This window comes from Lingula anatina, chromosome 1 (assembly GCF_051362555.1).
Source record: "Lingula anatina isolate TDL-2025a chromosome 1, LinAna3.0, whole genome shotgun sequence".
Lineage (NCBI taxonomy): Eukaryota > Metazoa > Brachiopoda > Lingulata > Lingulida > Lingulidae > Lingula > Lingula anatina.
Window position 1 is genome coordinate 3,052,598 of NC_141767.1, and position 25,355 is coordinate 3,077,952.

At 36.1% G+C, this 25,355-nt stretch overlaps 7 protein-coding genes across 9 annotated transcripts; 3 read left to right on the forward strand and 4 right to left on the reverse strand.

Moving 5' to 3' along the window:
* Window positions 1-1,154: 1,154 nt before the first annotated feature.
* LOC106163851 (uncharacterized) lies at window positions 1,155-2,841 on the reverse strand. The gene is made up of 3 exons (XM_013541548.2): window positions 2,711-2,841; window positions 2,224-2,371; window positions 1,155-1,782 (listed from the first exon to the last, which is right to left on the reverse strand). The coding sequence occupies exons 1-3, from the start codon at window positions 2,787-2,789 to the stop codon at window positions 1,626-1,628; spliced, it is 384 nt and encodes a 127-aa protein (XP_013397002.2). The 5' UTR covers window positions 2,790-2,841; the 3' UTR covers window positions 1,155-1,625.
* Window positions 2,842-3,669: 828 nt separating this feature from the next.
* On the forward strand, window positions 3,670-6,326 carry LOC106163848 (ATP synthase F(1) complex subunit delta, mitochondrial-like). The gene is made up of 4 exons (XM_013541545.2): window positions 3,670-3,853; window positions 4,163-4,316; window positions 5,245-5,333; window positions 5,902-6,326. Exons 1-4 carry the CDS (start codon window positions 3,713-3,715, stop codon window positions 6,031-6,033), a joined length of 516 nt encoding a protein of 171 aa, XP_013396999.2. The 5' UTR covers window positions 3,670-3,712; the 3' UTR covers window positions 6,034-6,326.
* A 132-nt stretch (window positions 6,327-6,458) lies between these two features.
* Window positions 6,459-14,930, reverse strand: LOC106163845 (dual specificity protein phosphatase 3-like). Its single transcript, XM_086998915.1, has 4 exons — window positions 14,792-14,930; window positions 8,427-8,611; window positions 7,945-8,168; window positions 6,459-7,531 (listed from the first exon to the last, which is right to left on the reverse strand). Exons 1-4 carry the CDS (start codon window positions 14,792-14,794, stop codon window positions 7,311-7,313), a joined length of 633 nt encoding a protein of 210 aa, XP_086855041.1. The 5' UTR covers window positions 14,795-14,930; the 3' UTR covers window positions 6,459-7,310.
* Window positions 9,099-14,697, reverse strand: LOC106154762 (uncharacterized). Its single transcript, XM_013529227.2, has 5 exons — window positions 12,834-14,697; window positions 12,435-12,588; window positions 11,687-11,802; window positions 11,256-11,417; window positions 9,099-10,898 (listed from the first exon to the last, which is right to left on the reverse strand). The coding sequence occupies exons 1-5, from the start codon at window positions 14,695-14,697 to the stop codon at window positions 9,775-9,777; spliced, it is 3,420 nt and encodes a 1,139-aa protein (XP_013384681.2). The 3' UTR covers window positions 9,099-9,774.
* LOC106154758 (leucine-rich repeat-containing protein 72) lies at window positions 14,593-18,282 on the forward strand. 2 transcript variants are annotated; one of them, XM_086998914.1, is made up of 7 exons: window positions 14,593-14,758; window positions 15,330-15,403; window positions 15,687-15,756; window positions 16,157-16,352; window positions 16,558-16,647; window positions 16,923-17,075; window positions 17,321-18,282. In XM_086998914.1, exons 3-7 carry the CDS (start codon window positions 15,754-15,756, stop codon window positions 17,521-17,523), a joined length of 645 nt encoding a protein of 214 aa, XP_086855040.1. In that variant the 5' UTR covers window positions 14,593-14,758; window positions 15,330-15,403; window positions 15,687-15,753; the 3' UTR covers window positions 17,524-18,282. The 2 variants fall into 2 exon arrangements, with proteins under 2 accessions (XP_086855040.1, XP_013384676.2); XM_013529222.2 differs by lacking the exon at window positions 14,593-14,758 and adding an exon at window positions 15,075-15,147.
* Window positions 17,697-22,411, reverse strand: LOC106154757 (integrator complex subunit 12). 2 transcript variants are annotated; one of them, XM_013529221.2, is made up of 8 exons: window positions 22,339-22,411; window positions 21,869-22,062; window positions 20,935-21,027; window positions 20,341-20,666; window positions 19,885-19,951; window positions 19,565-19,657; window positions 19,253-19,387; window positions 17,697-19,104 (listed from the first exon to the last, which is right to left on the reverse strand). In XM_013529221.2, exons 2-8 carry the CDS (start codon window positions 22,025-22,027, stop codon window positions 18,511-18,513), a joined length of 1,467 nt encoding a protein of 488 aa, XP_013384675.1. In that variant the 5' UTR covers window positions 22,028-22,062; window positions 22,339-22,411; the 3' UTR covers window positions 17,697-18,510. The 2 variants fall into 2 exon arrangements, with proteins under 2 accessions (XP_013384675.1, XP_086855039.1); XM_086998913.1 differs by lacking the exon at window positions 22,339-22,411 and adding an exon at window positions 22,285-22,305.
* Window positions 22,412-23,480: 1,069 nt separating this feature from the next.
* On the forward strand, window positions 23,481-24,898 carry LOC147763841 (uncharacterized). Its single transcript, XM_087002311.1, has 3 exons — window positions 23,481-23,577; window positions 23,938-24,085; window positions 24,517-24,898. Exons 1-3 carry the CDS (start codon window positions 23,499-23,501, stop codon window positions 24,671-24,673), a joined length of 384 nt encoding a protein of 127 aa, XP_086858437.1. The 5' UTR covers window positions 23,481-23,498; the 3' UTR covers window positions 24,674-24,898.
* Window positions 24,899-25,355: the final 457 nt, after the last annotated feature.

Consider the following 25,355-nt stretch of genomic DNA (forward strand, 5'->3'; position numbering starts at 1 on the left):
CACCATTTCACCCTCTTTTGCTTATTCTGAACTCTTCGTGTAAAATTAACCACTGTCAATATTTTACTTTATACATCTGTGCATTTTACCCGAATTTTTTTCCTTGTCTTTTTTCAACGCTTTTTAGTTCACATGGGAAGTGGAATATAAGACTTCAATAATTTCTAAATTTAAAATGTTGGATTTCCTTTTTATTTAGGCGCACATCTTTGGTAATCGAGAAAAATTGTCCACCGGGAAAGTTCATTGATTTTTTACTTAAACATTGTCATTAGACAAAAATTTCTGTGTTTGCTCTCATAGAGCTGTGTACTGTGACGTTAAGGGCCTGTTGACCATTTTCTTCACGCCACAATGTAAAGAAAATATAGAATTGCAAGAAGTCGCTGTTGATGATAATGTTCAAACGATCTACTGTCATTTTTAGCTGAAGGCATTGTAATTTAAATCAATAAAGAAACTTCAATATTTTTTTGCAAAAAACGTCCTGCATGAAGCGTGAGAATGTAATTTTGGGTGTTGGGGTGAAAGCGCGTTAAAATGTGAAGATTTGATCAAGAAAGAAAACACTTGATTGCCATAATCATTCATTGTGTTCGCGACATCAGTTTAAAGTAACGGAGTGATTACACTGCCACTGATCAACTGCTTCGCCCTGAAGTAATGCTTGAAACATTTCGTTGAAGATGTTCATTGTCGAATTCTTCATGTTGCCATTGTCACTAATCGACGGTACATTTACTATTGATTTATCTATTGGTCTTCAATTCATATTACTCACCTATATCTTCATATTAAAACTTTCGGATTGACACATACCATATGCTGAATATACGGTTTAAAGGGTTTATCTATTTAATTTTATAATTTCAAATTTTATTTATTCTTTTTAGTATCATTTATATATTGTTGTGGGTGCTATTAGCCACGATTTTGTGCGCACATGTTTTTGAATTGCGTTTAAGCTGCATATCTTTTATAAATTATCGTATACCTGTACATTATTTATTTTAAGCGCAATAAAATACATTTAAGAGTAAATGATCAAACCGTACATGTGCATCTTCACTTATCAAGTCTTTTGCGTCAGTATTATGATGAGAGACCACACTAATATAAAATTTTCAAAGTGAAATAATGGTCTGGCTTTTTAGGAAATTTCTTTTATTTTCAAACTCTGCGTATTCACAAGTATTATATTTTTAAAGACAGACAATCAATCTCAAAATGAATTACATAATCAAATTAAAAAAAAAAAAGAAAATCAAAATTACCAAAACATATTGAGAATACCCTTCTTCGATTAGCCACATGTACAAAAAAGAACGTTCATAATATATACTGAAGCAGCTCATCCGTTTATTAAATACTGAACTTGTGGACATTAAAAAACACAATATTAAGGTCTACAACCTTCAATAATACCTATATTGAAAGGCATATCTGTTTATTATATATGTACACCTTTTACAACCGCGGTGCAGGTTCACAGACTACGTAGGAGCATTAGTTTTATCGAATACTTGTTTTCATCAACTGATGATATCACACCCTCCGCGGTCGTACCCTAGACCCAGAGTTTGTAGATTGTCTTCGTTATTTCTCTTGCCAGCTTGACGGGAATCTTAATTTTTACAGCAACAGTAATTGGGCCCACACCCGAGGGTGCTGCAGTCGTTGTACCTGTATATCTTCAGTCCCACTGTCCCTATGTCCTCTCTGGGGTCTGGGGACAGGCGACGATTGCTGTCATAGACGTGCTGTCCACCAAAGCAATTCTTACTGAAAATATACATTAAACTTTGAAGCAGTGCTCACAAATAATAACGTACACATGTGAATGTCACATCATTAAAATGCCGTGCACTTACGTTGACGCCGGAATCCAGTATATAATGGAACGTATGGTTGCGTCATGTATGTATGCTTTGAGAGGGGATTAGGAAGAATCGTGTTTCATTGAATTAATCTTTAAATTTAAGATGTAACGGTTTTTAATTGGCAACTACGACATTGACAAACATATCATGATAATACAAATAACAAAAACAATAAATGAGGCAAAAAGGGAAATGAAGAAAGTGAGAGAGAGAGAGAGAAAAAATAAAAGAAAGGATGAAAAGAAAAAAAAAAGAATTAAGTGCAATAATCCAACCCTCCGTGCTTGATGGGGGTTGCTGTGCGTTTTGTTTTATCAGATTCGCCAGAGAAGGCTATACCTACCCAACAGAGGTACATATGTCAGCACAGTTTGGCTGACTGGAGTCGCACTGCCTTCGTACGGCAAATATTGCACCGCTAGTCGTCATGGAAACACACACAGCTTGCGCCATCTCATCACGGTAATTGTAGAAGTCGGTTACTGCACGACCTGAAGGAAAAGAAGAATAAAAGATAGAAAATACCTCATGAATAAGGTGAAATGAAATGTAATAAACAAGTGTAAAACGGGGATTTGATTTCTAACTGTCACGATATGTGAAAGGCCTATCCAAGTCTGAGATAACTGGCACTCCAATTAAATTTACATTGGCCTATTATGCATATGACAGCTTATTGGTCTCTGCTGTTCTCCTTAATAAAAATTTCTAAAAATCCAGTACTTTTCAAGGCCACCTTCACAACATTTTGACCTATCTTTCTATAAGTTATTGTTACCAATGAAACAAATCCATTTTCTGTTAAACTAGAGGTAAAACTAGATGAGCACCTTCTCTGTTAGCCAGAGTTCTACAGATCAACACTACACAGAGAGCGAAGAGAAAGCGCCAGTACGCCATGACACCCATTGTAATAAAAGTCTCCTGTGTGAACGGAGGAGCACTTTTATAGACTGTGACACATGACACTAGGAAATCGATGCTGCTCTGACGAATACAAACCTGTTTCAATAATTGTTATGGTCATGTACCAGTACACTGCAGATTGAACGAAGTCTTCAGTGAAATGAAGAGGGTGTTCACGCAAAAGACTTAAGAATACCACACTAGCCTACCTGAACGAAAAAAATCTTAATCGCTCAAGACCGTTTAAATATTTCATTAAAATTAAAATAAGTAAAACGAACAATTTCATAAAGTAGCCATATACTAAGTACCCTGGCCTTTATAGGCGACAAAATAATGTACTTAGAGGAAAATCAACTCTTCATTTTGGTGAGGAAAAGTGCCATAAAACAATTTTCCTGGGGTAAACGACTATTTTTCCCATATCTTAAAAAATATTTAATAGATCCGTTCCGACATTCAAAGTAGGCCTAAGTCGATTTTTTTAAAAAAAATTATTATTTATTTATTTATTTATTTTTGTAATGATCTCTAAAGAGCTTGTTACGGAAGGTAGCCAAGAAAATCAACGTGGTCCGATGGCAAGCACAGATTTCGGAATAATTGCAATAACCGCTGTTTTGGTGGTAAAATGGAATTCATCAGGTGTTGCTTACAATGTATTCATTGTCAATTTTGAATCTCATATGAATTAGAATTTAGAGTTGTTGAAACAGAATCTCAGAAAATAAGTAAATAAAATCCAAATGAAAGAGGCAGACATCGGATCACCTGTTTTATTTAATCTATCAAGGTGACAACCGAGCGTGTTTACAAGTACGCCTACATGTATATTCGCCTCACCTCTACTTTTTTTCAGCGGACTGTCTTGCAAGACCTAAGCGCCGTCTACAGGTTAAACATTCCACACCAGTCGGCCATATTTGATGCGATTCGCCATGGCTATGCTTAGGCCGGTTTCGCGTTTAAATTATGTAGTTTCCAAGGCTGCAAGGCTTTCATCAGCCTCATTACAACAAAGAAGAGAAAAGGGGGATCTAATATTAACGTTTGCTTCACCTGGTGATGTATGTCATTCCGTTTCTTGAAACGCACACAAGAAACAGTTTATATAGGCCGTTTCATGAAACTCGACTGTCGTGTATTTCTAGTTACTTGTTAATTACTGTAGAACTTAATCACGCAAAAGCACTTTACTTGTTTGTCAGATTAATTACATTTTCGTTGTACACATTTCAGCAAGTCGTTGTACAGTATAAGTGCATCCCATCAATCTCACTGACTTTTTACATTTTTGGTGAAATTCAAACTGTTAGATATGTTTGTACCTTAAGGTAACATTCCAGTGAGTAGTAACGCAATCTTCCCTTCAATAGGTATATTATGTTCAACAAAGTGTGAAGCAAGTAGATGTCCCTACGTTGGCCGGATCAGTGGGTATTCTACCAGATCACGTTCCATGGATTGGGTGCCTGAAGCCAGGACTACTGAGTGTGTTTGAGGAAAGTGGCACAAAAGTACAATACTTTGGTAAGACGTCTTTGGGAATTATGAGACATAGCTTACCTAGAGAGCACTGCAAGAGTGCAGACCTCCTCGAAGACAAAATGTAGAAATAAAAGATGAAAAAATATTCAGTAAAATACAGGAGACCTGGATTCAGTACAAATTATTACTTCTTTTCCTCCTGAAAAAACTCCTCATCCAAAAAGAAATTATCAAAATTTCTGAAAACCTTTCTGAGATTGCTTGCTTATACAAACACAGTAAGCTCCCTTACTAGTAAAGGTAAAAATTAAGATTTCCCTAGTGATATGAGGTTAATTGCACACATATCTTTGAGAAATTGTCTTTGAATACCAGAATCAACAAATTGAATAAGGATTGTGTATTAGGATCTGCAACAAAAGTGAAACCTACAACCAGGTAGCACAGAGCATCTTAACTTATAAGTGCTTCCCTTTTAGTATGTTAAAAATTTTAGGTATTATGCTTAACTAAAGGCCTTGTAAAAGAATAGAAAACTTCATTTTTTTTATTCACAATCATTCTTAAATAATTCACAAGTCTCAGTTGATCTCCATTAAATTCCTTTTTTTGTCACTTAAGTTTAATTGACGATAATGGTATTTTTATGCTATTGTAAATTTGTCATGTCCAATATGAGTTTACAAACATTTATTGCAATATAGCTGTACAGAATGAATGTACCTTACTTTGTAATGACTTTCAGTAGACTTAGAACTAGTAAGGAAAGAACTTTAATTTCATATATATCAAATTGTTTTTAGCATTTTTTTATCTGTTGTGTTTAACATTGTGAAGTGTATTGAACATATGTAGATTTTAGATTCTATATTATAATAATTAATATTAATGACTATTAAATACTATTTGTATTAGATTTTGTTCTCCAGGATCTTGTCTCTACATTTATATGCTGTATATTTGCTTTCAGTAAGCAGTGGTACAGCTACAGTCAATCCAGACTCCAGCTTACAGATATTGGCAGAAGAAGCAGTGCCTGTAGACAGACTGGATACTTCTGTAAGTTTTAAATCATAACATTGACACGGCATAGTATACCACAACCAGAATATGGCTTGCAAATTTCTGTGAAGTGGCAGAGAGCACATTCATATCTAGCATACCTTGACCAGTTCCAGTACTAGTGTCAAAGATGTGCCGTTTTATCCTCATCCAAAGAATTTGTCAGAATTTACCACCGTCTTTTCATGTTCTCCACATTCATAGTACTGTACAGTATTTGTAGGACACTTTAAGGCATGTGAGGTGAATTTTCTTCCCACAATACATGATTTACATTTCTACTTAATGAAGTTTACCAAAATGACAAGCCGACATTTTTGTTTCAAAGATTGTAAATGTGTTAGTAAAATCGTTTTGCATTTCACAACTCTTGCCCCTTATAAAAACTTCTTCCATGTGTACCATCCATTTTCCAGGATCATTGCCTTTAAGATGATTCATAATCATCGAAATAGGTTTGATATTATTGTTAATCTGTCCAAGGATGGTGTGTGTATTTATGCATGTGTGATTCCTTGTTTTGTATTGCTATTTTAACATATTATTTATTTTATTTCATTACCAGGCAGTGACCAGTGGTCTAGCCAAGGCACAACAGATGGTGACCAGCGCACCCACAGACAAGGAAAAAGCAGAGGCACAGATTGAAGTGGAGTGTTACGAAGCTTTACAAAAAGCTCTCCTTGACAAACATTAATGATTTTTTATGGTTGTAGAAATTACACTCTCTACTCCAGTGTTATATGTATGAAATGGACAGTGTTCAAGTTAAGTAGAATTGAGAAGTGTGTGTCCAGCACCTGTGTTGTTACACTGTATTTCTAGAAGTTTTGCTGTGCAGAGATGATTCAGTGCATTTTAGGGGAAATTAATTAAAAATGTTGATTTGAATTAAGATGATACTCGCAGCATAGGGAATTTAAAGGTTGCCTTTCTGCAAGTCATTGTCATGTTTGAAAGTAACTAGAAATAAATGATAATTGTCTATCACCTTAATTTTTTTTTTTTTAATAAAAAAGTAAATTGATGGAATAGTGGATGATGGTCAAAAGCTTAATTAATATGGATAAATCCAGATTTGGTTATACACTTTGACTGGAGATAAAAAATTAATGTCGACACTTCCACGTTCCATAGGGAGACCTGATTTTTTTTGCAGATTTAAAGTAAAATTTTACGGCCCCTCCAAAACCCTGGAAAGGCCACTAAGCCATTTCAGGCCTACCCAACTAACACTCGACCCTAAGGATCCTGAATTAACCGGTATATCGGACCTTACTACCCGTTTTCAAGGTGTGTGTCAGATCGCATTTCGGAGTACCAACCAGAACATTGACAGGATGAGCCCTGGCATGCTCGGCTGTCACTTTGATTGGATAGTAAACGATTGTCGTAAAATCGCTATATGATTTTAAAACCGGGCGCATAAATTTGAAAGCCACCTAGATGAACCTTAGACTACCACATTAATCTAATACAATGCAAAAAAGCCCTATCAAAAGTGGTTAAAACATTCAAACTGAATGTCGTAAAGTCCCCATATACCCCCATAGAGACAATAAAATAGAGTACTCTAAAGTAAGAGTACAGTTTCAGGTTGTTCAGCCGAGCATGGATGAGCCCGCAGCCGTGCTACAAAATTTGTTCTGGGGTATGATACTCCGAAATGCGATCTGACACACACCTTGAAAACGGGTAGCGTGGTCCGATATACCGGTTAATTCAGGATCCTTAGGTGCCGAGTCTGGTAGTTGGGTAGGCCTGCATTTCTTCCTACTTTCTTCTCACAACTTGATTTATCGTCTTTGTAAGACTCTTACTAAGAGTCAAATTTCTGCTCGTGTGAAGTGCAGGAAGAAAACCACATATTGAGAAAAATAATTAATGGGATTGAAATTTTTTTAATCCAATCGAAATGAGAAAATTAATGATGTGATAAACCATGTTCTGTTCCACTGTTTTCTATCAAAGATGTCAGCTGCCTTGTTCTGTATCATTAAAATGACTTGCTTTCAAAAGTTTGTCATTCAAATAACACAGCTGCAGTAGGAATCCATCATTAGGACAGATTTCCCTTTTCTTCCTGACAGTTCTAACTGCTTGCTGTACTGTCATGTGTTTCTTCAGCATTAGATAGGCCAAGGTGATGGCGGCTGACCGGCTGACACCTTCTCTGCAGTGAACAACTATTCGACCTGAGGAACAGAAATGGAATTTTTACGCTGTGTTAAATAGAATTTATAATCATGCCTGAATTCTTTCCAATTTAATCGGAATACTGATTTCATCAAATTGTTCTTCTGGCGTTAAGTGGGGCCCACATCCTTGATCCTAAGATCCCCCAAGTTATTTCTAAATACTTTTTTCTGGCAATTCAAAATCATTTTGGGGTATTAGCCACAGTTCTGCTGATGTTCTTTGCGATGAGAATAATGCGGTGTTATAATGTTCTCACCTGGCAAAAAACAGAAGAATTCAAGAAGTTGACTTCCCCTAGTACACTGAGGTAGTGTTAAGACAAAAAATTTATCATTATTCCTAAAAGAATCATCTGAACTTCACAATCAGAGGGATTACATTCAAGGAGTCTGGGATTTCAGTACCTTACCTCCTGATGTTATTGCCTCGTCAATAAAATTGGCAGTTTCCTCAAAATATGGACTCAGGTCAAAGTTCATCTGGTCTGTTGCTTCAATGGCCTTGAACTTGACCCCCAAATCTCTGTACATGACATGGTTGGTGTTCACATGATATGGGCTTTTCCCTTTAGCACAGTTCAAAATGTGGGTGATACCCAACCGTTTTAACTCACTTTTACTTTTTGCTGTAGTTCTGAAGTAGAAAAAACATTTCTGAATCAAAACATTTTAGACATAACTAACTACATTTAATCTTTGTTTTAAATTGTTCTTAGCTTATGGTTATCATTTGCCAATGAATGAAACATTTCCATTAAATATCTCACATAAGACAGGCACTCTTATCAATTTTTATTGATATTTTAATTTAAAAAAATGAAAACATTCAAAACAGCAAAAAAAAAAAAAAAAAAAAAAAAAAAAAAAAAAAAAAAAAAACTCAAAAGTTTACCCGTCAGATATCAGCAGTCCTGGATAGACCTCATCCCAGTCATTGCTAGGCAGCATAAACAGCCCTCCTGTGTCAAACGTCAGGATGGTGTGTAGCTCCTCCAGCGTGCAGGACGGTTCCTCTTTCCCTTTCTTTTTAAACATGGCCATCCTTAATTGCCCTCTTTCAACTTCTTTGTCGTTCCACTACAATCAGACAAAGTGTGTGCACATTTTTTGTTCTTTTACCAATGACAAATACTTGAAAAGGCTGAATTTCCTGGCCATTTTTAGAAATCAATTTTTCTAAGCCATTGGCCGAAATTCTTGTTTTCAGATAACAGCGACTCGGTGAAGATAAAAAAAAAAAGCATTTTCATATCTAATAAATTTCACTACTGTCCCATTGTGCATTGTAATGTTTTTTTTTCACCTAATCCCAATATCAGGAACAAGCACTGGTATTAGTATATGTACAGTAAATGCAAAACCATGAGACTGGTATGGTAGTACAGAGGACAAATGCACTAAAACACTGACACAAGTACCTGTTATATATTTAATATGCACAAATTTACTGCATACAACATATGTTAAGCAAAACAATTTCTTAAGTTACACAAAGACACTGCAGCAAAGTATATTCAAATATACATTTATAACTTCGCTATAATGACCATCACGTTTACTCTAAAAATCACATAATGAAGTATTGAATCCATTATTTGGTATTGAATTCACTCAATTTTTGAATCTAAAAAAATTAATTGTTTATCAGACAGTCTCTGTGCATAACACCAGAATACCATTTTTCATTTAAAGAAACCCTCTTGAATGATCATAATTGGGAAAATGGTTTTCTTCTGGGACTTTTGTGGCCTTTCATGCTAGTACAAGTACTTGCAATTGTTTGACCAGAAAATAACTGAATATACTACTGTAACTGATATACTTGTTCATAAGGAATCAAAAACCCTTATGCTACCTGATCATCATATTTAACAAATTATCTTGTTTCACATCAAAAGAGAAGCTACAAATACGCAGAATATAAGAGATTAAATAATTATGTATTCTTCTTTTCATTAAAAAAATATTTTTGTAAATAGTGAACCATATTTGCCATTTCTGTCAGGTCTGTGTATGGTGATCTGAATTAAATTTCACAATTCAGTTAATTTCTGTATTAGTGCATTTTATGATCTTGAGCACTGTACATGTAGTATACATGTAGACTGGTCACCGTCTAATGAGCAGACATGCATATACCCCCTTCCCCCTAGTAGGTGTAAAAACACTTTGTCTTTTTTTTCAGATTTGATAGTCAAGCAACTAAAAAAAATATGAAAAGCTTTTAGTCTTTGTGTCTGCTAATATGTGTCAATTATCTTCTTCGCAGCCTTGTACATGTTTTCCTCTTTCTTCTGAAGCAGCTCGATCTTGTCTTTCTGACCTGGTTCCCTGCACAAAGCGATGAACCGACTAACACCTTGCTTGCGAGCGCGCCCACGTGTCTGTACGAGCGCCGTCACTGAACTAGGAGGATTCATATGAATCACGAGTTCACATTCAGGAAAATCTACCCCTTCTTCAGCAACAGAGGTGGCAACTACCACCTGGTACTCGTAATTCCTAATGCCTTCCAGGGCCCTACTCTGCTTTTTGATGGTCATTCCACCACCATCAGAGGAACCACCACCATGGCCCACTATGCAAACTGGACAAATACCGCGTTCTTTCAATTCCTCCATTTCTTTAAGAGCCTCTGTCATTTGCTGTGCAACTACCCTTGTTTTCACTAAAACTAAGACAAATGGCTGCTTTCCTTGCTCCCTGGAGTCCCAATCAATTCCCTGTAGTATTTCTCTGGCTACTGTCTTGACGGCCATCTTGTCATCTTCCTTCTCCTCTTTTGTCCTCAGGGCAAAATGTTCTGTCAGACTTTTCACTTTCTGGTGTGCCAAATTTAACTCTGCTGCTTTTTCAAAACTCCCTGGATGCGATCTGTTCAAAAGATCTTGGAGAACTCTGAAAGCAAATTCCACGGAACCATCTCCCACAGCACTCAGCGCCTCACAGAGAACACTGCAGTGAAGCTTCAGCGCTTCTATGTAGATATTTCTATCAGGCTCGATTGGCTTTGCGTCTTGCAAAAATATTTGGAATGCTTCCAAAACATCCCCTTTCAGATCCTGGCAAGTTTTCACTTCCTCTCTACTGTCAAAATTCCCAAAATCAGTCTCGACTGAGAGGCGGTTGTAACAAAGGAACAAATATTTCTGAAGTTCGTCCTGCAGTTCTTTCTCATTTACAGTCAAGCCCAGCTCTTTAGCTATTAGTTTGGTTTGGGTCTTGTATTTTGACAATTCTTTGAAACTTCTATCATTTTCCATGATGGCTGCCAGTTTTCCATCACCAATATTTTCCAGAAGTCTCTTGAGCATTTTTTCTGTGTCTTCCACTGTTTCTCTCCCTGCTGGAGATGCAGTCAATCCTGCAATAAAAAGAATCAAAGTATAACCCAGATTGTAGAGCCATACAGGCAAAGCATACATCTTAAGATGAAAAAAAAAAAACAAACCCAAATTGGTCTTAATATATGAAGTATTATCAGCAGTTTGTATAAACTCTGAAAAACTTTTGTGAGCTAAATGCACTATGTAGTATACTAGTAGCTCGTCTTAATGTATTGTGGGCAAAGAATATAAATTCTACCTAATTAATTTAAGCTGAATTAATTTTGCAAACAACCAGTAGAAAATCTAACTGAGAGAGTGTAAACAACAAAATAATGATACTTTTTGCATTCATATCAAGCAAAAAGTAACAACTGAACAAAATTATAATTTACCTAAAATTTTAGGTCTGTGTTTAAGTTGTAATTTGCGGTGGAACTGTTCCAGAAGCCTGTTGAAGGGGTGACTTTTTACACAGTGGTGGGCTTCATCAAACACAGCCAGGCAGAGGTCTTGCCAGCAGACAACTTGTTTCTCCAGCAGATTTAAATAATAAGCTGAAATATTTCACATGATATCAAATTATGTGTTATATATTGTGTGGCTTGATGCCATTAAAACACTTAATGACATAAAAACTGTTTATATTATATAATATACAGAATACTGTGATTGAATATTTAAATCACACATACACACACGCTTTGAAATCAAACTTTTTCTACATAATGATAATATTAACTTAAGGTAATTATATAGAGAAACAGAGTCGACCCAATCTCCATGCACATACTGAAATAATGCCATACATACAGTATACACATACCTGCGGTGGTCACTACTATGTCTTGTTTCCATATCAACTCTCCTCCTGTATCTTGCTTTTCCCCACACAGAGTTCCAATTTTTAACTGACGGTCATGTTGCACCCCATCATCTATCCTAGAGAAAATTGTCACAATTCAAATCTTAAAGTTCCCACTAAATCAAACTTCTGAATTATTATTTATTCCAGAAATTATTTTTAGGTCCATATGGTACATGTACAGTTCAATACCTCACCATAATAACACACTGTACAACATGCCCATTTTAAAAACAGAAACACTAACAGTTAGGGTAGGTGGGAGCAAGGTGGGGGGGGGGGGGGGGGGGTTGTGACAAACTAATCTTTCATCATCCTCCATTCCCTTTGGCCTAAAATAAACATATACAAGTACTTCTGACTTTCATTACAATGTTTATGACATCTACAACAATAACAAAACATTTCCAATTACTTTTTATGAGGCACATGTAACGGAAATTTTCAAGATATTTTTTCCAATACAGGACTCCTGCTACTGGTACTTGTAGCATTAAAACTTAAAGAATTCTCCTTTAAGGAGAGACATTTCTTCCATTGCCCATATCAGGAATCACAAAGAAAACAAAACACACAGCAAATGAGCTGATAAAAAGGGTAATTTGTAATTCTCAAAAGACCATAAACACATTAGATTTACCTGTACCTAAGAGATATGGAACAATGAAGTTGTTTACATTTTGATTACACCATACATTTCCTATATTACCTGGTATACATTTTGTCCCCCAGCTCTGTCTTCAGTACTTTACTCTGCTGCATGACCAGTAGCACCCTGTCCACCAGAAACACCACAGGTCTGGCAGGGTTCAGCTGCAACATGTGACTCACAACCATGGCCGATATCACAGTCTTTCCAGTGCCTGGAATATTTAACAACATGCACAGCCTAATTATTTTTTAACTCCCTTAACACTGTCAACTTTATCCTTTTCATTAATTCAAAAGCCTTTACCAAAATGCATTTTCCCAAGAATGACATGATGATATTTGGTTATCCCAACTTAACACATTAACCAACTACAGTGTTTTATCACTTGAACCTCCCTTTACAACAACAAGTGTAAAATAAAGCATGGGCATCTCACAATTAACATACAAACTTTACCTGTTGGTAGAAAGACCACCACATCTCCTTTCATCGCTGCTTCATACAGGTCAATTTGATAACTTCTGGGTAGTGTTGTTGTCATCAAGGAATAGGGATCCATGTCACAATCAACCACTTCTTTCACATGAGATGGCAAGGATCTCTCTGGAACACACTGTGACTGGGCCAGTTTTGCCTTGTGCTTTTCACTCTGAAGGTGTTGAGCATGGCTCTCTGGTCCAGAGAAATTCACCTGACACTCAGAGCAGCTGTAAAGACCAGGCACAAAAGTCAATTGTAAATATCCGTTTTTTGCTCTGGAAAGTTGCTTTGCATGATTTTTTCCTCTGAAATGCTGTGAGGATTTAATTCTGGAATCCAGACCAACATTGCATATGAAGCACTGTCCCCTTCCTTCACTATCTATACTGTACACAGCTTGTCTGTTACCATCAGCATCAACATAGGAATCATCACTGCCATCTTCAGCATCTTGACTTTTCAATGACAACTGAAGAAACTTCGCACATAGATCATCATCCACACTTGGAGGCAGCTGTACAGTTGGGGTAGTGTTCTCAGAGCCAACAGTAGGTTTTTTATCATTCTGGAACAGTTGTTTTTCTTTTGTTTCATCCTCCTCCTTCTTGCAAGTGATATTTTCATTTTCATTTCCATTTCTACCAGTAGCAGGCAAAATATTCTGGACCAACTGAGTGACCTTGGTACATGCATTATCCCTTTCTGACATACTGTCAACTTCTTTTATAGCAGTCACATCATTTTGGTCCTGTTGCTTTAACTTGGTGTCATCATCCCGATCAAGTGCACATGAAGTGTCTTCTCTACGAATATTTACCGGAGTTGAACATTGATTGAAATGCAACTTTTCATCCAATATATCAGCAGTGACTGGTGTTTCCTGACCAGGCACCTGAACCTGTGTCTCAGCTGTCAAGACGCTGACTCCATCAGCACAACCAGATTCTTGGACATCTGGCCTCAAGAGTTTCTCTGGTGTCTCCAGGGTTGTTTCTTGTACCATAAAGTCTGGTGTAGCTGGAACTGCAGAAATATTCCTGACAGACATCATACCCATACTCTGGACTTTCTTTTTGTGTGCACTGCCCACTTGATGTTGTTCAAGATGGTATTGGGAATTACAGTCTACACTGCATACATCACAGTGATACCATGACGTATTATCAAGTGGTGTGGCCATGCGTGCCTGACTGCCATACTGACGCATTTTCTTCGTATGTTTCTGTCCACTAAGGTGCTGCTTGGCATGTTGCAGTGAAGTAAAGGCAATTTGGCAAACATAGCAATATGTTTCATCATATTCTTTGGCTGCAGCATCAGCTCCATCGCTATCAATGCCTTCTTTATTTTCCACTTGAGTGTCCATCTCGTTTTTCTGTGCCTGGGAGTTGGGGTGCTGCTGGGAATCCACAGCCGAGTCCACGCATTCAGGTTGTCGGGGTGGGAATAACAAACGGGCAATCTCTTCACTTCCCACCTCCACTGTAGGGAATTGTTTGGTGTTTTGTAATTTTTTCTCTGCCGCCTGGTGTTTGGGACTTTGACGATGTTGTTCTAAAATTGTGTAAGTATCGCAAAAGATATTACAAATGTCGCAACACGGCTTGTTGGTAAGGGTACTGCCCATTTTTTCAGAGGCAGTCAACTTCTTCTGATGCTGAGCGCTCTCAAAATGTTGCTTGGCAGGAGCTTGACCACTAAATTGTTTCTTACAAACATCGCATTTTAAAGGTAGGAGCGGAGATACATTCATTGCTGTAAATCTGGAGCTGCACGGCACAAAGGAAAAGCTCGAAAGGTACACGAAAACGCACTGACGAAAACGAAAGTCGTACGTCATCACCGACAAAATTCCCCAAGGAAATTCCCAGTTTCAGTTTGGATCAACAAAACACTGTAAGGTTTGTACAAATAATACTTAAAGCCATACTTACCATCTGCGCTTACATCCAATTAAGGTATTGAAAAACCATAGTGATGAACGAAAAACGGGGAGAAGAGCAAAAGACAAGGGAACCAGTCACAAACTATATTTCGCATTTATACAAAGTTGACTTACGCTTTGTATATATTTTCGCTCCCAAAAGATGCTACTATTTAAATTACGCACAACTATACTTCTTTCTCCGTATTTAAAGAATTAAATTAGTGAAATTATTACACTAAACATAATTTTATCCTTTTCAATATTAATTCTTACTGTTAGCGAAACGTTATCTTATATATAAATAAAAGCACAGCTCTGTATGTCTTTATTTTGGTAACAAGCAACATGGCGGACCTTGACCAGGTAACTGATTAGTTTTCAGGCATCAAATCGTTCTTTGTGATATTTTTCTGAAGAATATTAAAACAAATCTATTTTTATTTTTTGTAGAAAATATGTGTACTCTTAATAACCCCTATATTGTCGCATATACGGAAATACAGCATACCTTACCGTTTTGAAATATTCAGTACTTCACTTTTCAGACTATCAAAACGCAGCTCGAAAAGCAAAATATAAAACGCAACGTTGATGTCAAACAGCTTTACTTGTCCAAGTGGTGAGTGTGAAATTTTAGTTATAAAAAATTGCTGATTTGAAGGTAGTCCTGGCAGGCATTGTATATAAAGGGTTACCTAGTTAAAATGATGTGCTTCTATCAAAATTCTAGTCAAGAGTATTTTCACTTGTATTGAGATTATACACCTTTTGAATAATTAATGCACCAATGGCTAATGCTGTATAAATACCCATTGCATTTATTTTGTGGTGTGTTCAGTTTTTCCCCCCACCCAGTGCGAAAATTAATTTTTATTGTATATTATTGTATTTTTGCCTTACAGCAATCTCAAAGATGTTTCAGACTTGGGAAGATTTAAAAATCTCAAATACCTATGGCTTAACCAAAACATGGTTTGTTGAACAAAAATATTTATTTTCTGTTTATATGATTATTCTATTTCATTAATTCAGATGGAATAGACTTGTTTTTTATTCACATATCAATGAGTAATGCAGTTTATACCACAGTACACATGTACCGGTATATACAATTCAATGTTTTTGGCATCACTTAGATATATTATAGATTATATTGCGATGTTTTTTAAAGAGAATAAATAATAAAAAATATAAGAAATTCATTATTTTACCTTTTTAAAAGATTTTTTTGATTTGGCAACTCTTCAAAATAATGTTATGAAGCAATTTAAGTAGACTGCTTTAACTGGATTTTCTTACACTATTTAACACACTTGGAAATATTTCCAAATAAGAAATAGACCTTTAACTTTTATATCATCTTCTATTTTAGCTCACCTCCATTAACTTCCTGGCAAATAATTATCGGTTGTCAGAATTATATTTACAAGAAAACCATTTAAAAGAAATCACTGGGGCACTGAAACATTTAACAAGCATGGAGGTGCTATATTTGCACAACAACCAATTGACCAAACTGGAAAAAGTAGTAGCAGAGTTCAGAAAAATGCAGAATTTAAAATCACTGAGTGAGTATAGCCCCTTTTTTTCTAACTCTTACATGTAAGTTGAATTGAATGAAAATGAATGCAGATTTTAAAAGTTTTTAATTTTTTTTTCAGTAAAAGTGAACTTTTACTGGTATATTAAGTGTTATTATTTTGCCTATCTTATACAATCGTGTTTAAAGGTTCTAGTCAATACAGTGATGTGTATTCTTAACCATCATTGCAGATTTGTTTAGCAATCCAGTGGCCCAAGAGCCTGATTACAGACTCTTTGTGATATCAAGTATACCTTCCTTGGAATTGCTGGACAGACAAGGTGAGAGCATCTTTGTGATATAACTTCTAAAACTGTGTGGATATTAGAAACCCTTAGCTAATGTTAAATTATTAAGTAATTAACTGAAACATGAAGTTTAGGTTTATGTTTTAACCAGACGTGTGAATGAAATGAAGATCTTGATTTGACTGTCATTGATGGAAGTTTTTTTTTCATTACATGGAACTTGAATGATAACTAAAATAAAAAAATTAAGCCAAAAACCTTGAATTCATGTTTAATCTTAACAAACTCTGGGATTTATCTGATTTAAGAAATCACAAAAGATGAGAAAGACAGGGCCAGAGAGATCTATGATCAGGAGCAAGAAGAGGTGAGGGGCACCATTGCATTTGGACGAAGATCCCAGGGTCCGCCATGTATATATTATCCTTCAAGCTTAGAAAAACAAGCGCCAACAAATCCAGGTAAAAGTTGTACATAATCTTCTCCCATGTGTCTGCTGGGAAGATGCATCCTTTTTATTTTAAATCTAAGTAAGTCATTAGAGAAATGTCCTTCTTTACACAGTCCTACTTGACAGTCATGCATATTTAATACTTTGTAGAAAAATAAATAAAAACCAGAAAAGAGCTCACCATTTTATAATCACAAACTAATTGTCAAATAAAAGTATTTTTCTTTATTTAAGTTTTTTTTTCTTTATTTTCAGTGGAATTTGAAATAGGAAACAATTTCTACAGAAACAGTCCCAACTATACAACCCCTGATGATGCTGTTAATGCCAGACTGTTAAAGAAATCTGTCATGCAGTTCTCCAGGTTTGACTGGGCCAAGGTACCCAGGGGAGAACAAAAAAGGACTTCTGAGGAACCATTTGAGACTCCTCAAGTGTTGACGATGCACTTTAGATGACATAAGCATTCTGAGACATCCTAAGGAATTGTTGGACAATCCAGGCAGTGTGTGTGCATGTGTGTGTGTGGCAATGAACATTGGATGCAACACCCATACTTAAAGTTCAGTTGCTGAAGTAGTGAAAAGTATTACTTGTCTGAAGTCACACATTTATGTCATGAAAAAAACACTTACAACAACATTTTATTAAGGTAAAATATAATGTTCAATAGTTAAGTAACAAAATTTTACTGTTTTTAAATAAATGTTACTTTTCTAATAATTTGTTGTATAAACAAGTTCACTTGCTGAAGTAGTGAAAAGTATTACTTGTCTGAAGTCACACATTTATGTCATGAAAAAGCACTTACAACAACATTTTATTAAGGTAAAATATAATGCTCAATATTCAAGTAAAATTTTACTGTTTTTAAATAAATATTACTTTTCTAATAATTTGTTGTATAAACATATTAGACAAGAAAAACTCTGATAATACAATGATGATAAATTGACATTTTTAAAGTTAATGACAAAACACTTTTTTAGTTATTCCTTTGTTGCAATACAGTAATAAGTGGTGGTGGTCCCCTCAATTCAAGAAAGGTTTTCTGTGAGCTATTTGTGAGTGCTAATGTAGCTATGTACTTCATTTCTGGATTAACAGTGTCTGTCATATTGACACTGAAAGTCAGTCTACTAAGTACATAAAAATATTGCTATAATAGTAACAAGAGTTTGCCATGATCATCACAATAAAATGATAAGTCTGTCTTCCTTTCACAATAAGTATAAATAACTGAAAGAAAATACATCATTGAATGGAACCAGGCAACAGTTCAATGTCAAATAATAATAATGCTAAAAATGCACCATATGCATTTTACACAATGAAATATATCTTCTGAGAATTTTCATTAAAATGTGGAAATGACCAAATTTTGCAACGTGCAATATTCAAAACAGAATGGAATTTTAAGTCTGCTATTGTTAGAACAGAAAGCCCTATCTAAGGGAAGCTCTCTTTTCATTCATTTTGGCTGCAGCTTTCTTCTTCATCATCTGCAGTCTCTTGTCAGCACTCATGGCAGCAGACGCACCAGAAGATGACGAGGCTGATGTTGATGATGAGGATGATGATGGTGCTGAGGCAGAGTTTGCTCTATCTCTGCTACCACTGGAGGCCTTTGCTGCTGCTGCTGCAGCTGCTGCTGCCGCGAGAGCTGCCGCTGACAGGGGTTTACTTCCACTAGATGACGACAGCTTAGACAACTCCTTACTTGAAGAAGAACCTTTGGAGGAGTCCTTAGTACTAGATAATGAGGACTTCTCCTTGCTGGACGAGGACAGTTTAGAAGACTCCTTGCTTGAGGAGCTTGACAATTTAGAAGACTCCTTGCCAGAAGAACTTGACAACTTAGAAGACTCCTTGCTTGACGAGCTGGACAGTTTAGAAGATTCCTTGTTCGATGAACTGGTTACCTTTGAACTGTCCGACTTCTGTCCCACTTTTGAAGACAAGTTAGCAGCTAGACTTGCTAAACCCATGAGTGGTTTGCTGCTCTGGCTAGCTGTAGGCGACTCTTTTGTTGCTGAAGGCTGCCGAGCAATAAAAATAAACATTGAACTAATTTGATGTCAGAAAAACAAAACAGTTACTTCCTTTAAAAAGATAATTTGTATATCTCAAACAAAAACTTTTTAATAGACTTGTACATATTACACCCTTAACAAGTATTATCTGTACCTTTACAGGTTCCAATCTTTTAAATGGTAGCATGGCTGGTGCTTCTGCCTTTGTGTTCTTCCCTCCATTACTGCTGTCTTTTAAGCTGCTGCTTACAGCAGTGGGTGCAGGGCGAGACTTCTGAGGTTTGGATACCTGGAAATACAAACCAAATACAGCTGAATTGCCTTTAAATAACATTTTATCACAAAATAACCTTACCCACAGTAACTATGTATCAATTTGAGATAAGTGCAACATTACCATACTTCAGTGAAACTAGTAGGTGAACTTTCTGTATTAAAAACACCACAATTGTAGCAAAAATCTTACCATTTTCTTGAGATTTCTGGAACATTTTGAGCAGTACCAGACAAAACGTGGGTCATTCACTTCTTGTTCAGTTACTGCAGGTCTGTGGCATTCCTGCAATAAGAACAGCCATAATAAAGCATGTAAATTAAAGACTGGAGAACTGAAACTGACAGTGAACAATAAAGAAATGACAGACAAATCAGGGGGATGATATATTTCAAAACTTCCTTAAAATATGTGTCAAATTATCATTTTCATTACTCATGATCACATTTTGCCCACATGTTGCAATATTTCAATAAATTCTTTGTTTCAGAAAAAATGAAACTATTACTTACTTGATGGTACAGGCTGTGACATTCTTGGCACTCCAACAACTGATTAAGGCTACTCACATCAAAATTGCTATAAGAAAGGATTGTATAACTTTTGAATGTGGGTGTTTTTCTTCTTCTTTTTTGTGTACATTTTTCTTTTAAAGACTTTTTAATTGAAACTTATGAAATGGACAAGGCCACTGTAACAAAAGCTTGTGATGAAATGTGCTTTACAAAATTAAGAACAAATCCATGAATTGTATAGCTATGAACAAGATTTCCATTGAAGTATTTATTTAATATAATAATGAATCAAAATATGATACACATTTCAAATGTTCAACTGTGCAGGGCTTTTTTTTGGTTGGAAAATTGAAAAAATATTTTGATCAATTAACTATAAAAGTAAAATTATCACTCTGAAATGAAATATCTTATCCCCCACCCAGGTCATCAAGACTATTAAATTATACTTACCCACAAACTATGCAGGCAATTCCCATGTCTATAGCAAAGTCCCCAGCATCCATGCTGCCTTCGCTATCGGTCTCTTCATCATAAACTGATCTCTCATTCTTGCTTCGTTCTCTCTCCTTTTCCTTCTCTTTTTCCATCAGTCTAGCCTTTTCTCTTTCCTTTTCTTTGACTTTGTCTCTTTGTTTTTCTTTTTCTTTCTCAGTCTCTCTTTCCTTCTCAGTTTCAGCTCTTGATGTTGTTTTAGGTGACTCGGTTCTACTTTTGCTCTCCAGTTTTGGCACCTTCTTGGCAGGTTCCTCTGATACATCAACTCCTTCTTGTTTGATCTATGAAAAGAAAATGCTTTTAAACTTAGGTTAATCATTATGAAAATCATGGCCCAAAGTATGCTGTATTGATGGTATGGAAAAAGAGAATAATAGTGAAGCTTTGCCTTTCACAATGTCACAAAAATCATTTAACTTTTAATTTCTTGTCTGTATCTTCTTTAATTGCAGTACTGCAAAAGAACTACATAACAACCTTACCAAAACAAGAACTCACTGTGTTTTACCACCTACAGTAGCCACACCAGTTCCTAAATCCACCCCATACCTTGTCTACTGTCCTCTTTTCTGGCTCCTGCTTCTTACTGGATTGGGTGGGAAGTGATGGGGAGTCTCTCTTTATGGACTTCACTGATAAACCCTGAATGTAACAAATTAAGTACCAAGTATGTGACATGTGTTTATATATGTATATGTGTATATTGTTACATGTCCCTTCAAAATTATTCGTTCCAGTTATGTGTAGATTCGAATTAGGCAATCTTCATAACAATTACAACCAATAACAGAACAAACATCCATTTCATGTGATTTTTTTTAGATGAATGATGTCATGGGTTAAAGATGCATACAAAGTCAATTTTTTGTCACAAAACCCAACCAAATGCCAGCATATAGTTTCAATTAATATAACTAAGAGAATTACCAAAAGGCATTGTTTAATTTTACCCGAAAATGATGTTTGAACGGATTTGTCTGCTGGCATTCTAAGCTGTATGTCAATGGGGCAGGAAAGTAGGTCACGAAAGTAGGTTAAATTTACAACCAAAAATTTAAAGAAAGGAGCAGTCTAAAGGTCTTTTATGGCTGATCGAGTGATCTATTCAGTTTATCCCTTGGCATGTCGAATTTATTTGAGTCATATAAGAATCTAGTAGAAGTGGTTTATATGTGTTACTGGGAATCCAGGCTCGGTTCGTATGTACCTTTAAAACATTAGTCTGACCACTGTATCATATGTTTTTATAAAACTATCTGGGCATAAGCCAGGCACTCATCCAGTTGTCTTTTTGACTACCAATTTCAGTTTTGATGAAAGTTATTTCAGATTTTTATAATTAGATCAAATGGAGACTTACTAGTAATGAGTTCTAATAAGAAAACGAATTTGGACTTCTTAATTACTACGTAGAATGTACTACACAATTAATACTGGCTAAACCCATGATTTAAGTGCTTCTAAATTTTAACAATGTACACACCTTTTCTTTCTTTACACCCTCATCTACTTCTTTGGCAGGCCGTTTCTTCATGAGAACATCATCAACCATTTGCCTAAGTTGTTCTGTAGAATCTTTGGCCTTGGAGTGGAGGAGATGCAAGGCCTTCACAAAGAGTGGATCTAACTCTACAGAGGCCATTCTCTGACTTTGCCACACTCACTGGTATGGGGCGCCTGTTAAGAAGAATATGTATTAAATATTACCTAAATGTATTAAATGTTTTTAAACCAAGTCATACATTCACAATAGTGCCAGTGATTCATGTCCTAGTACTGGCATGGTGGGGCAGCTACTAAGACAGCAACTCTTGAACTTCCCCGACAATATTACAGGCAGATTGTCCCATTCATTTCATACAACAAACCAATCTCATATAGATCTGAATTACTGCGTACGCATTGTCCAACTGTGCATAAAAACAATCGCCAAACTACTAGTATCTATCTCACCTCTCCGGTGTGCCGACCGACTGGTGTGGATTTAACCTGAAGACGGCGCTTAGGTCTTGCAAGACAGTCCGCTGGAAAAAAAAGTAGAGGCGAGGCGAGTAGGCCTAAGTTTACTTGTAACAGGTGATCCGATGTCTGCCTCTATTTCTTTTGGATTTTATTTATTTATTTTCTGAGATTCTGTTTCAGCAACTCTTCATATGAGATTCAAAATTGACAATGAAAACATTGTAAACATTACAACACCTGATGAATTCCATTTTACCACCAAAACAGCGGTCATTGCAATCATTCCGGAATCTGCGCTTGCCATCGGACCACATTGATTTTCTTGGCTACCTTCCGTAAAAAGCTCTTAAGAGATAATTACAAAAATAAATAAATAAATAAATAAATAAATAAATAATTTTAAAAATCGACTTACTTTGAATGTCGGAACGGATCCATTGTGTATTTTTAAAAATAGGCTATGGGAACAGTCGTTTACAGAAAAATTGTTTTTATGGCACTTATCCCGCCAAAATAAAGTGTTGATTTTCCTTTAAGTACATTATTTTATAGCCAACAATATATAAAGGCCGGCCCACTTAGTAGGCCTATATATCTATTTTATGATATCGTTCGCTTTACAATAGGGGAGACCGGGGCTAGTTGAACCCCGGGGTAAGTTGCCCCCCCCCCCCCCCCCCCCCCCCCCCATCAAGTCTCATTAATAAAGTTACTTTAAGATGCTAAATTATTTCATTTGGACTCACTGCCGACGCTTTCTTAGCACTATTGGATACGGTCACTTTACAAAATGATGTGAACAATTCTTTTACCCCATATAGTTAGGCATACTTTGTCATAAATTGAGGGAGGAATCAACTTACCCCTTGCAACTTACAACTAGCCCCGGTCTCCCCAACTTACACGGTCTTAAGCGATTAAGTTTTTTTTTTTTTTTTCGTTCAGGTATAGACTAGTCTTTTGCGTGATTACCCTCTTCATTTCACTTCAAGGTCGTGAGGACTTCGTTCAAACTGGTGTACATGAACATAAATTAACAAACATTGAAACAGGTTTGTATTCGTCAGCACAGCATCGATTTCCTAGTGCCATGCGTCACAGTCTATAAAACTGCTCCTCCGTTCACTCAGGAGCTTTTAATTAGTTCTACAATGGGTGCCATGGCGTACTGGCACTTTCTCTTGGCTTTCTGTGTACTGTTGATCTGTAGAACGCTGGGTAACAGAGAAGGTGCTCATCTAGTTTTTTCCTCTAGTTTTACAGAAAATGGATTTGTTTCATGCGTAACAATATCTTATATATAAGAAGATAGGCCTAATGGTGTGAACGTGGCCCTGAAAAGTACTGAATTTTGAGAAATGGGTTAAAAGGATAGCAGCAGAGACCAATAAGCTCTCATATGCATAATAGCCCAATGTAAATTGTTTAATTGGAGTGCCAGTCATATCAGACTTGGATAAGCCGTTCATGTATCGTGAAAGTAAGAAATCTAATCACCCTTTAACACTTGTAAAAACACTTGATTATCACATCTCATTTTACCTAATTTCATGAAGTATTTTTCTATCTTTTATTCTTCTTTTCCATCAGGTCGTGCAGTAACCGACTTCTACAATTACCGTGATGAGATGGCGCAAGCTGTGTGTGTTTCCATGACGACTACCGGTGGAATATTTGCCGTACGAAGGCAGTGCGACTCCGGTCAGCCAAGCTGCGCTGACATATGTATCTCTGTCGGGTAGGTATACTCTGAAGATTTTGATATAACAAAAGAAACAGAAACACTCATCTTGCACAGAGAGTTGGGTTATTGCACTTAATTATTCTTTTTCTTTTCTTTTCATCCTTTCTTTTCTTTTCTCTCTCTCTCTCTCTTTCTTTATTTCCCTCAGTTTTATTGTTTTTAACATTTGTGTTATCATGATATGTTTGTCAATGTCGGAGTTGTCAATTTAAAACCGTTACATCTTAAATTTAAAGATACATTCAATAAAGCACAATTCTTCCTACTTCGCTCTCAAAGCATACATATACATGATGCAGTCATACGTTCCAGTATATACAGGTTTCCAGCGTCAACGTATGTGTATACGACGTTTTTAATGTGACATTCACATGTGTACGTTAATATTTGTGAACATTGCTTTTAAGTTTAATGTATATTTTCAGTAAGAATTGCTTTGGTGGACAGCACGTCTATGACAGCAATCGTCGCCTGTCCCCAGACCCCAGAGAGGACATAGGGACAGTGGGGCTGAAGATATACAGGTACAACGACTGCAGCACCCTCGGGTGTGGGCCCAATTACTGTTGCTGTAAAAATTAAGATTCCCGTCAAGCTGGCTAGAGAAATAATGAAGGCAATCTACAAACTCTGGGTCTAGGTTACGGCCGCGCAACGTGCGATATCATCAGTTGATGAAAACTGTTTTTTTGATAAAATTAATGTTCCTGCGTAGTCTGTGAACCTGCACTGCGGTTGTAAAAAAATATATATAATGAACATATATAATGAATAGATATGCCTTTCAACATAGGTATTATTGAAGGTTATAGACCTGAATATTGTTTTTTTTTTGTAATGAATTATGCATTACACAGAATTTGAAAATAAAAAGAATTTCCTAAAAAGCCAGACCATTATTTCATTTTGAAAATTTTATATCAGTGGGGCCTCTCAATGATAGTACACGTACTGACGCAGAACACTTGATAAGTGAAGATGTACATGTACGGCTGATTTAGGATCATTTACTTCCTTAAAATGTATTTTTTTGCTCTAAAATAAATGCTGTAGAGATATTCAATGAATTATAAAAGATATGCAGCTTTAACGCAATTAAAAAATACATGTGCGCACAAAATCTCGAGAAAGCACCCACAACAATATCTTAATAATACTAAAAAGAATAAATAAATTTTAAATTATAAAATTAAATAGATAAACCCTTTAGACCGTATATTCGGCAACATGTGGTATGTGACAAACAGAAAGTTTAAATATAAAG